This window comes from Cyphomyrmex costatus, unplaced genomic scaffold (genome assembly GCF_001594065.2).
Source record: "Cyphomyrmex costatus isolate MS0001 unplaced genomic scaffold, Ccosl1.0 scaffold446, whole genome shotgun sequence".
Lineage (NCBI taxonomy): Eukaryota > Metazoa > Arthropoda > Insecta > Hymenoptera > Formicidae > Cyphomyrmex > Cyphomyrmex costatus.
Window position 1 is genome coordinate 275754 of NW_017278705.1, and position 11060 is coordinate 286813.

The 11060-nt window shown below is 29.9% G+C and overlaps 2 protein-coding genes across 2 annotated transcripts in view; both read right to left on the reverse strand.

Moving 5' to 3' along the window:
• Positions 1-4116, reverse strand: part of RpII33 (RNA polymerase III subunit RpII33) — a 10240-nt gene extending 6124 nt beyond the window's left edge. The window contains exons 1-4 of the mRNA XM_018544491.1: positions 3860-4116; positions 2993-3137; positions 2284-2491; positions 1999-2205 (exon numbers count right to left, since the gene is read on the reverse strand). Coding sequence (XP_018399993.1) covers positions 1999-2205; positions 2284-2491; positions 2993-3137; positions 3860-3945 — 646 coding nt within the window. The 5' untranslated portion in view covers positions 3946-4116. The remainder of the gene's footprint in view (positions 1-1998; positions 2206-2283; positions 2492-2992; positions 3138-3859) is intronic.
• A 3816-nt stretch (positions 4117-7932) lies between these two features.
• Positions 7933-9079, reverse strand: LOC108777575 (uncharacterized). Its single transcript, XM_018544500.1, has 4 exons — positions 8997-9079; positions 8735-8880; positions 8244-8435; positions 7933-8163 (listed from the first exon to the last, which is right to left on the reverse strand). The coding sequence occupies exons 2-4, from the start codon at positions 8768-8770 to the stop codon at positions 7981-7983; spliced, it is 411 nt and encodes a 136-aa protein (XP_018400002.1). The 5' UTR covers positions 8771-8880; positions 8997-9079; the 3' UTR covers positions 7933-7980.
• Between the last annotated feature and the right edge of the window lie 1981 nt (positions 9080-11060).

The window sequence follows — 11060 nt, forward strand, 5'->3', positions numbered from 1 at the left end:
ATTTTTTTTTATATGTAATACTGACAAATATATAATTTTATTTAAAAAAAAAAAACAATGTAGAATGGCTCAAATAATAAATTAAATAAAAGTAAAATGAAAAGGGTTACGAGCCAAAAATGAAACAGTTTATTTCCGATAAGAACGACAATAACAATGTAATTAAATGTATAAATATGTATTAGAACAATAACATGGATCAAACAAGATAAAAACAAACGACGTTTCGACACTTATTGTCATCGTCTTTAAAACTGTTTCGCTTTTGGGTTCGTAACCCTTCTCATTTTACTATTATTTAATTTATTTTTTAATTTTTTTTAAACACAATTTTGTAATTCTAAAACCTATAAAATATGCAGCAAACTGAAATATTTGTATGTCCTATGTATTACAAAGAAGATAGAAGTGTAAAATAATTACTGAATCATAACGGCCGAATGTCTAAGGGCTTTCAAGTCTTATTGATAAGCGCTATAAATAGATACCTATATGGTAAATGGCATGTATCCAATCGAACCGTGTTCAATCGTGTGCAAAGTAACGACAAAAGTAACTGTAAATTTCGTTACCGTTACCCAAAAAATGTAACTCGTTACCGTTACAGTTACCAAAAAAAGAAAGTAACGCAGTTACCAGTAAAGTTACCAAAAAAGTAACTTGTAACTGTAACTTCGTTACAGTTACTTCCATTCCCTGTAATCATATCATACATGTATAGCAGAAATAATATGTTAATTTTGAAACTTTTTTTGTTAATAACTTTTTAACGAGTTAGGTCCGACGGTTAAACTTCCTCAAGGTCACTCAGGATCATGACCTTGACAACATATGTCAAGGTCAAGGTCATTGGAGGAGGCTCCCCTAATCTACATTTTTACCTAAGATTCAATTGGTCTTATAAGTGAAAAAATTGTTTTTATTGGTTTTATAGCTGATTTTTTGAAGCAAGGCGTAACGCCATCTAAGCGCTCAGTCGTTGCTTAAGTGGCTTTACGCAGAACAATAATGAAAGTTTTAATTCAACAAAACATCGATATGGAAGAACAGTTCATATGGTGCAGGCATCGCAGAGTAAAGGTAGATAAAAAATTTCTATAGTTAAATATGAAATAATGTTGTTCAAAACTTTAAACGCGTTTTTCTCGAAACCATGTTTTTCTAATTGGCTTGCAGCATAACTTTGATAAATTTTATCCGATCAACTTGAAATTTTTACAATAGCTGCTAAACTAAATTCTCTAGGGAAGTACACACGATTTTTTCGATCGGTTAAAAACTTTTTTGTTACTAATATTTTTTTATTGAATTTTTTGAGTGAAAATGAAACTTTGTATTTACATGTTTACCATTTCTACAAAAATCAATATTTTAAAATATACGTGTGTACTTCTCTAGCAAATTTAATGTAGATTATGAAAAAATGTTGCTTTTTGTTCTTAATGAAAGTATACGGCACTTCTGCTGCAAGCCCCGGAGGCCTATGAGAAAAACGCAGTCTCATTTGTAGAGCTCCACCGCCATTATCTTAACGCAAAAAAATAAAATAAAAATAAAATAAAATACTTTTAAATATGTACATTAAAGGCCTTCAAACCGATTTTCTATTTAGTTTATTATTTAACTATAAAAAAATCCCAAAGTTACCCTATGTTTTCGACCATTCACAGTGGCTTTCCCCCTTAAACAAAAAATACTGCAAAAGTACATTTTCATACTGATTTTTAAAAAGTAACGGAAAAGTAACGAAAAGTTACCTTTCGAGTAATGGTAACGAGTTACTTTTTTTACTCGGTCACGAGTAACTGTAACTTGTTACTTTTAAAAAGTAACTTTCCATTCCCTGCAAATAATTCCTGTAAATAATCCCTTTCTCATAAATATGAAAGAATAAATAATAAAAAAAGATAATTACATAAGATTGTCATTAAGAGTTATATAATAGTGGCTTAAATACAGCTACATAACATTTTGGATTCTTATTAGAAATATACTCACATTGGTCTTCCTCTAATTCACTGTATTCTGATTTGGGCCACTCGTCTGCTTTAGGGTACAAAGTATGTCTCATAGCATTATCAGGATCATACTCAAAGCTTACACCAGCCGTTGGATTCCACTTTGCATGCTCCTTTCCAAAACCTTTTTTTGCATATGCCCTAAGTTTTAATTCTTGTCCTTTTCTTAATTTTACTATCAAAATCTCTGGAAGATCCCATGATCATTGTGATTCCTTTATTTTACAACAACCATAAGTATCACATAAAAAAAGAGAATACATACCATCTGTTTCTCCATACTCGCTTGCATCATCTTCTCTATGCCTGGATGTGACAGGTAGCACTCTAGGATCACTTGACTTGAAATCTGCAGTAGTTACGTGCCTAGTTTGCTCTTCAGTACATTTAACATCCAGAGTGAATTCTACACTACATTCTGGACAAAAATCCATGCACTGGCAATCTCTTGTATACTGTATTCTGTCGACTACCTATAAATGGGAAATTTGTTCTTTATACAGTATTATATCCACTAAATCACTTAAGATCAGTTTTATCAACTCTGATTAACTTGATCAACCAATTGTTACATTGGAACTAACTAGTCATATTTACTGTTCAACAGAATTTACTAATCATGATTGACACTTAATCGACCAATTAAGTTTTAATACCGATAAGTCAGAATTTGTGAAACACTAGCCCTTAATATATCTTATGGCACGAGAGTAAGATTTTGTTATTTATATATATTAATATTGCATAATTTACCAAAACTTTTGATTCTTAAACCAAAATAATTAATTTACAAAAGCGTATTTTTTTATTTTTTTAACTGTTAGATTAAACGGTAGAATTAATGAGTTATAATCAAGTATAATTTAATGATTTTTAATCATTAAAATATATCAAAATTTTCATATTTTTGTTGAAAAAATTATTCAATTTTGTATAAGAAATATATTGCTATACACATACATATGTATACATACATCATCACTGATCAATGGTATCATACCAATCCTATGTGCTAAGAATTCGTCACTTAAAACAGTAGAATTCGCTTCCAGTTGTATCCAATCAATAGCCATAGTTGGAGTTTCGGCGATAAAGACACGCCTCATGCTGTTTGCGACACTAATAAGGAAATGTTAATTTTGAGATTTTTGAGGTGATTTACCAATGTTAATTATAAATTAAATTGCAATTACATATTTTGGTAATTATACAGAATACAGGCCGCACCTCTGATTTTGATGAAATTAGGCTTAATTAATGCGTTTTTGCATGAAATAAAAGAATCTGGCAGAAAAAAGTATTGCTCTGCTCCGCGAACCGATATTAAGTGTTACAGTTGACGACTATTAAGGTTAGGAAAGATATAATAAAATGACAAAAATATGGAACATCGATCATTTAATCACACATAAGTACTACTTCCAAAAAACAAAAATTCAGTACTTTAAAAACAGAATGTACTGCTTCACAAACACAACAGATCAGTACTTTAGTAATTGAAAAGTACTGATCTGTTGTGTTTGTAAAGCAGTACATTTCTGTTTTTAAAGTACTGAATTTTTGTGTTTTGGAAGTAGTACTTATGTGTATTTAAATGACCGATGTTCCATGTTTTTGTACCTTTTGTCGTTTTATTACACCTTTTCTAACCTCAATAGTTGTCAATTTTAATGCTTAATATCTCGGTTCGCGGGGCAGAGCGACATTTTTTTCTGCCAGATTCTTTCATTTCATGCAAAAACGCGTCGATTAAGCCTAATTTCATCAAAATCGGAGGTGCGGCTCGTATTCTGTATAATTACCCATATTTTGATTGTTCTACGTTATCTAATTTGTCTTACCTCAATTCAGTATCTTCCACTTGAAATTTCACATTTTCTTCGGTTAAGTCTGAAATATGGACCGATGGTTGATTAGCGTATGGCATTTTATTCAATTCAACTTCAATCTTCTTCGAAATTTAATTGGCCTGGTTCTGCCTGGTTCTGTTTAACGAGGTAAACTTGGCCAGTTTTAACTTATGCACAGTCAAAGCCAGCACCGCTTAAAGGTGCCATTTATGCATATATAGCGGGGAGCACAACTTTTGCATAACGCATAAACCATATACATAAAGAATTTGATTGGTCCACTGACTCATGCATAAGAAAATGGACCAATGAAATTCCTTATGCACATGCTTTATGCGTTATGCAAAAGTCTGTGCTCCCCGCTTATGTATTTATGAAGGAAGATATAAGGAGACTCCACTCAGGCTCGCCACCTCGCCAGACCTCTGACACAGGGTGCGGTCGAGTTGCCACCATGGTTGCCACTACGAATACTTCGAAGCATTTCATGATTGGTTAATTTGTAAAATTCTTTCTACTGATTGGATAATCAAACGCTTCGAAGCATTCGTAGTGGCAACTCGACCGCACCCAGTCTCTGACAAGATAGCAGACAAACTGATGGCTGCGTTCAGCAGAAAAAGCAGCTTTAACTGTTGTAAAATTCTTTAATATGATTGGTCTTGCCCTTATTTCCTTATTAGATCTAAATGTATAAGCCAATCAAGAATTTTACAACAGTTGCAAAGCTGCTTTCTGTGCTGAACGCAGCCAATATGCATTCAGTACTACAATTGCTCACTGAGCGCTCAGTGAGCGCTAGAGACCCTATACCAGAGTCTGGACACGAGATAGACAATTTTTTATTGGTCCGTCGTTTGTGGCAACTCCCGCTTCAATTTAAACGTCGATAACCTTATAGATTCATGTAGGAGAGAAATGTATACATAAACTTTTTAGAAAATTTTTATTTTTTTAACGAATATTATACATAGACTTACTGTCATATCTTTGAGGTAATGCATCACTTTTTCTTTTATTATAAATTCTTAACCTAAATACAACAAACTAGCAATTATTTTTCTTAACAGATTATGGCACTTTAAGATATCACATTTAAATTTAATATTATTAAAGTTTTTTATTAAAAATAATTTAATATTGTCTATAACATCAAAATATTTTTTATAATATCGAAATCTTTGTTCCATTGCTATAAAAATTTTTAATGTATTTATATTAATAAAATATAAAGAATTTTTCCTGTAACATTTCGATTGCACTAATTTTGTAAATGAATACTTTAATTAATTTTTTGAGCCCCCAGATTGTAAACATGCATCACATATTTTATATGTTTTCTTAATAGAATTTAAAAGATAACCACCAAGATTATATAAACTATTTAATTCAAGATTTGACAACTTGATACAGAATTTTTAGAAAAAGGTGGAATTTTATCATTAATATTATTTGTATTATTGTTTGTATCGATAATACATTCTTTCCTCTGTTTATCTTCTGTTATATAATTAAGAAATCCTGATAAATATTCTCGCTCACACATCGTTTTCATAATTGCTACTATTGATATGTCTCATATACATAGCTATTGATATTTATTTCAAATCGTTTGTAAATTGTAGCGCATGAGGTTTAGAATTTTTTTGTCTAATTTGAGAGAAAAGGTTTTCAAGACAATCCTGATTGAATCGAGAAGTTAAAACATATTCTACATTTCTTTCTGTAATAAGATATTCAGTTAACTCTATTATTGATGTTGTACTTATCATTATGCCTCTTTGAACTGGTTTAAATTCACCGTTACCTATTTCTAAATCTGTAAAAATATGAATAACTTCTTTTAAAAAATCAATATTTTCATTATATACTTCTTCATTTTTTTTACCAAGTGCTAAATTACAACTTCTTGATGTTATTAGACAAAACCATTTAGAAATCATTTTTACAAACCATGCAGTCGTAATAAAGTCTGTTTTATTAAACTCATCTGCTAACAATTCAAACGAGCTGCTTACATCATTAGAAAAAACATTTCTAGCCTTGTTTACCTTCATTTTATTAAAATTATTGCAAATGAGATCATTTAATTTTAATCTAGGCGTCAATAAAAGTTCGCAATTATGTTGAATATCTATTAACTGAAAGAAATGTTCTGACAAAATTTTATTTGAAGGTAACTTATACTTAATCATTGTATCATTGCTAATAGTTATCACTTTATTATTAAGTAAAGATTGCTTTAAATTTTTTAAGATATGTGGTGGGTCACCAATCACATATAAAAATCGACTAGAATTAAACGCGGATGTATAATTTTATTTATTATTTTATTATATTTTCCGCTGCTTATTCCTAATAACTTCCACAAACCAGTATTTGTTGAACCCATATCCAATGTTATAAAATTAATTCGAAAACCTATTTCTTCTACTTTACTAATTATCTGAAAGATAATTTGTTGTAAAGATATACTCTCACAACTATTTCCTATGAAATAGTATCCCACTACATGTTTCCATCGATTTTCAATGCCGACAAGCATGAAAACCATTACATGGGATGCAATACCTTTTTCGTTTGGAAGTGTTATTTTGCCTACGTATGATCCTGTTGAAGCAGCGTAAGATTCCATTGGTGTAATTCCCATTTTGTCGAAAACCAAACCGCATTTTAAATGTGTTTCTTTTTTAAAATATTGTTTTTTATGTTGTAGGAACTCAAACATTTTATTCAAAATTCCAGGGTCGAATTTAAAATTTTGCAGTTTTCTTCGCAAAATTCGTAAATTTGGAAGCGGTATTCCTTGGCGAATTAATTCTTCGTATCCATTTGCTCCACAGACAAATTTTATTCGTAGAGACTGATGAATTGTGTCCTCTGACCAGCTTCGAACGTTATGTTTTTTCGAAATTAAAGCTTTTACTTGATCATCAGTAAATATTGATTTCAAAGCTTTTTTATATTTATCGTTATTAATATGATTTTCTAATGTCCGTATTTTAAATATTAAAGGTACCATTTCATGCTGACGCTTGACGCTTATTTTTAGCGTCAAAACAGATCACGTGATACAAATTGACGAATATTAAGCATCAATTTTGATCACGTGATCTGTTTTGACGCTAAAAATAAGCGTCAAGCGTCAGCATGAAATTTACCTTAAAGCTTTCATTTTCTTTTTTGCTTTTACTGCATGTAATCATTGTTTGTGAATAATATATTTTATCGCACTTTTCTGTATGTTTCTTTACTTCTGTTATACATGAAGTACATGGTATCGATGAAATATTTGAGTCAGAACTATTATTTATGATAATTTAAAAATTTATTAACAAATTATATTAGAATATATATACACTTTTCTTATGCAGGATTACATTTAGAAAATGTGCACCTTAGAACTTATGATCTCAAAACCCTAAACAAATCTCTATATATAATAAAGATTCTCTCTATATATAATAAATACACAGTAAATAAAGTCATATATTACATGAAATTTTTTTGAAATTATTAAGACATATTTAGAACTTCCAAATTAAATTAAAGATGAGAATATAAATAAATAAATAATATAACATTTTATCATCCTAGGACTTACTTTCATTTTCTTTTTTGCTTTTATTGCATGCAACCATTGTTTGTGAATAATTTTATCACACTTTTCTGTATGTTTCTTTACTTCTGTTATACATGAAGTACATGGTATCGATGAAATATTTGAGTCAGAACTATTATTTATGATAATTTAAAAATTTATTAACAAATTATATTAGAATATATATACACTTTTCTTATGCAGGATTACATTTAGAAAATGTGCACCTTAGAACTTATGATCTCAAAACCCTAAACAAATCTCTATATATAATAAAGATTCTCTCTATATATAATAAATACACAGTAAATAAAGTCATATATTACATGAAATTTTTTTGAAATTATTAAGACATATTTAGAACTTCCAAATTAAATTAAAGATGAGAATATAAATAAATAAATAATATAACATTTTATCATCCTAGGACTTTAGTGTCAAAAGTCCATAGGTAAACGCGCTACTGTTCATATGTAATAACTGTGTTTTTATAATACCTGTAGTACAGTAATTATATTATACAAACCTGTTGTTCCTTATTTTGGACATCCTTTATTAAATGATCATTGATTAATTCAATAGATTCTGTATTATTGATGCTATAAATTTGTACTTCACTTCTATTTGATTCCATTGTAGGCGAAATGCATGGTATCGATGAAATATCTGGCTCAGAATTATCAATTATAATAATCTAAAAATTTATTTATTTATTTACAAGTTATGTTAAAATTTACTTTCCTCATATAATAACTGTATTATATTATTACGAACTTGTTCCTTATTTTGAACATTATCATTTTTGGAATCATTGATAAATTCTATAATTTGCGTATTATTGTCCATTTCCTCTATTGATTTATTTTGCTTCTTGATAAAAAAGCCAAATATTGTCGGAATAGCATCTGATTTTAACTTTTTTTTACCATCAGCTCTTTGTTGCCACATCTCTGGAGCAAAATGAACCTGCATAATACAAATAATTTTAGATATGATCATAAATATAATAATATGAAAAAGATTTCTAGAAAGAGCATTTTTTTAATCCTTTATTATAGAACTAAGTATTAGGAAGCTATTAAAAACTTATTAGAGTAACCGAAATATTTGAAAATCTATAAATATTGATGATAAAAATTATAAACATACTGTCCACAAATGCTAATGATATTAATGGTATTCATAATAAAAATATTTATTTTAATAACATTAATATTAAAAATATATTTCATTTATCTTATTTTAAAAAATTCAAACGTACTAACTTCACAAAAAAGTGAATTGTTTGTCGGTACCCGCATTCTTCTCGGTTAACATTTTTTACCCATATAACTCATCGTTCAGGATTTTTAAGAAATCTTTTCATTGCGTATCCTTTGACAGCTGAATTATTGCAATATTACTATTTTTACTATAAATATTTATTTAATGTTATTATTTTTAATATTTAATACATCAACATCGATGATTTAATTTTTTTTACGCTGTTAACTTAAATGAAAGAGAATATACAAATATATACATTACATTAAGGTTAGAATTAATAGACGAAGATAGTGTATATATATATCTTTCTCTCTCGTAGCATTTTGCCACAATCGCGCTCGTGTCCAGACTCTGGTATAGGGTCTCTAGTGAGCAGCGCTCATGGTATAAGAATAAGGGTATGCTCACGCCGTGGACACCCACTGCGCAGTCAAAGCGTGACGTCACTCTCGGGGCCAATCAGATCGCCCAAACGAGAACATGGTGGCTCCTGATACTTGACATGGTTAATGTTCGGTGATACATACGATACGTACACAATGTCCTGTTGTATAAAAGGTTGTGGCAATTATTATCGCAAAACAAAATTGCTTAACGGAAACAGCATAAAATATTTTTCGTTTCCGAAAGATTTAACGATTGCATCTAAATGGCTTGCTGCATGTGGAAATCAAAACGTTAATATTAAAAAAGGTAAGATTTTGTATTTCTTGTAAATGTACAAATGTAACGAAATCAACTGTATATAATTTTGCTAAAGAAATACAACTAACGAAATACAATATATACATATATCTCTGAAGGAAAAGGTATTAACATTTTTATATATTTGTTTCATAATAAATTCTTCTATCTTTGTTGAGTTTGTAATGTTTACTTATGGTTACATTTTGTTACAAGATATTCATTAGTTCTTAAATTATTTAAAAACGTATTTTTCCTGTAAACTTTAAATCAAAATAAAATAAAATATCTGACGAAAATGCTGCTAACATAAGTTGTTTGGAAACAGCAGTTTTAAATTTACCGCTTGTTTGTGTGACGTCACACTTTGACAATTTTAATTGGTCGCATGCGCGTGAGCATACCCTTATTCTTATACCATGAGCAGCGCTATCCATGAGCGCTCAGTGATCGATCATGGTGGAAGTATACTTCCACCATGTGAGCGATTTCTACTTAGATGAAATGTTCTCTTGATAATGCTTGGGCGCATTCAGCAGAAAAAAGCGCTACGAGAGCGCTCGCTGTTATTGGTATATTCTTCCAGATTTAAAATTCTGATTGGATGATCTAGAAGAATACACCAATAACAGCGAGCGCTCTCGTAGCGCTCTTTTCTGCTGAATGAGCCCAAATTATTGAGCGCTCAGTGAGCACTCTAGAATCGTGTATTGGATGCAAGTGCTTACTAGCTGCTTATTGAGAGCGCTCATCATTTTTCATCAATTTTGGTGAGCGTAAATTTTTGTCGCTCACATCGCTCATTAAGCATTCATGCTTTCACAGCTTCACAAAGAAATAATAAATAATAGTATAATAAGTAAGAAATATAATTTAAAGATAAAATATCTGTAAATAAGTTATATTCTACATACGAATATTTAAAAGTGTGTGTTTCTCGCCTTAAGCGGGGAGCACAGCTTTTGCATAACGCATAAAGCATGTGCATAAGGAATTTCATTGGTCCATTTTCTTATGCATGAGTCAGTGGACCAATCAAATTCTTTATGTATATGGTTTACAGTGTTCGATCTTATCTGGGTAAAATTATCTAGATGATCATCTAGATGAAATTTTGATGCCATCTTATCTTTATCTAGATAATAAAAATATTAATTATCTTTATCTGCATTTTAGATGAAAAAAAGTATCATCTTTATCTAGAATAATGTTTAGATACTTTGGTTCATATTTTACATTGCTAAAAATGTGAAAATATTATAATTTTTTCTTCTATACAGTTAATGTTTACAGAAAAATTTTCAGCCTCAGGAAGAGAGTGAGTGCATCTAATAGCATAAATAATCATTCACATTGCCCTCAAATGATCTTTTTATTTCTGCACTAGGACACTCAATTCTGATTGATTAACCCAGAGCTGCCCAAAGTCGGTGTTTTTTTGCTCGAAATCGAAATGTATCGTGTCGGTATTCACGCTCTACTGTTCCTACTTCTCACTTCGTTGATGTTTTATCGTAGTGCGCGATGCTCGATTCATGGATGACACTAATCCGAAATCGAAAAAAGTTTTTGACCTGTGTCTTTCACTATATTTAAAAGAATGTTATTATTAATATTATAAGATACATTATTATTCATAAT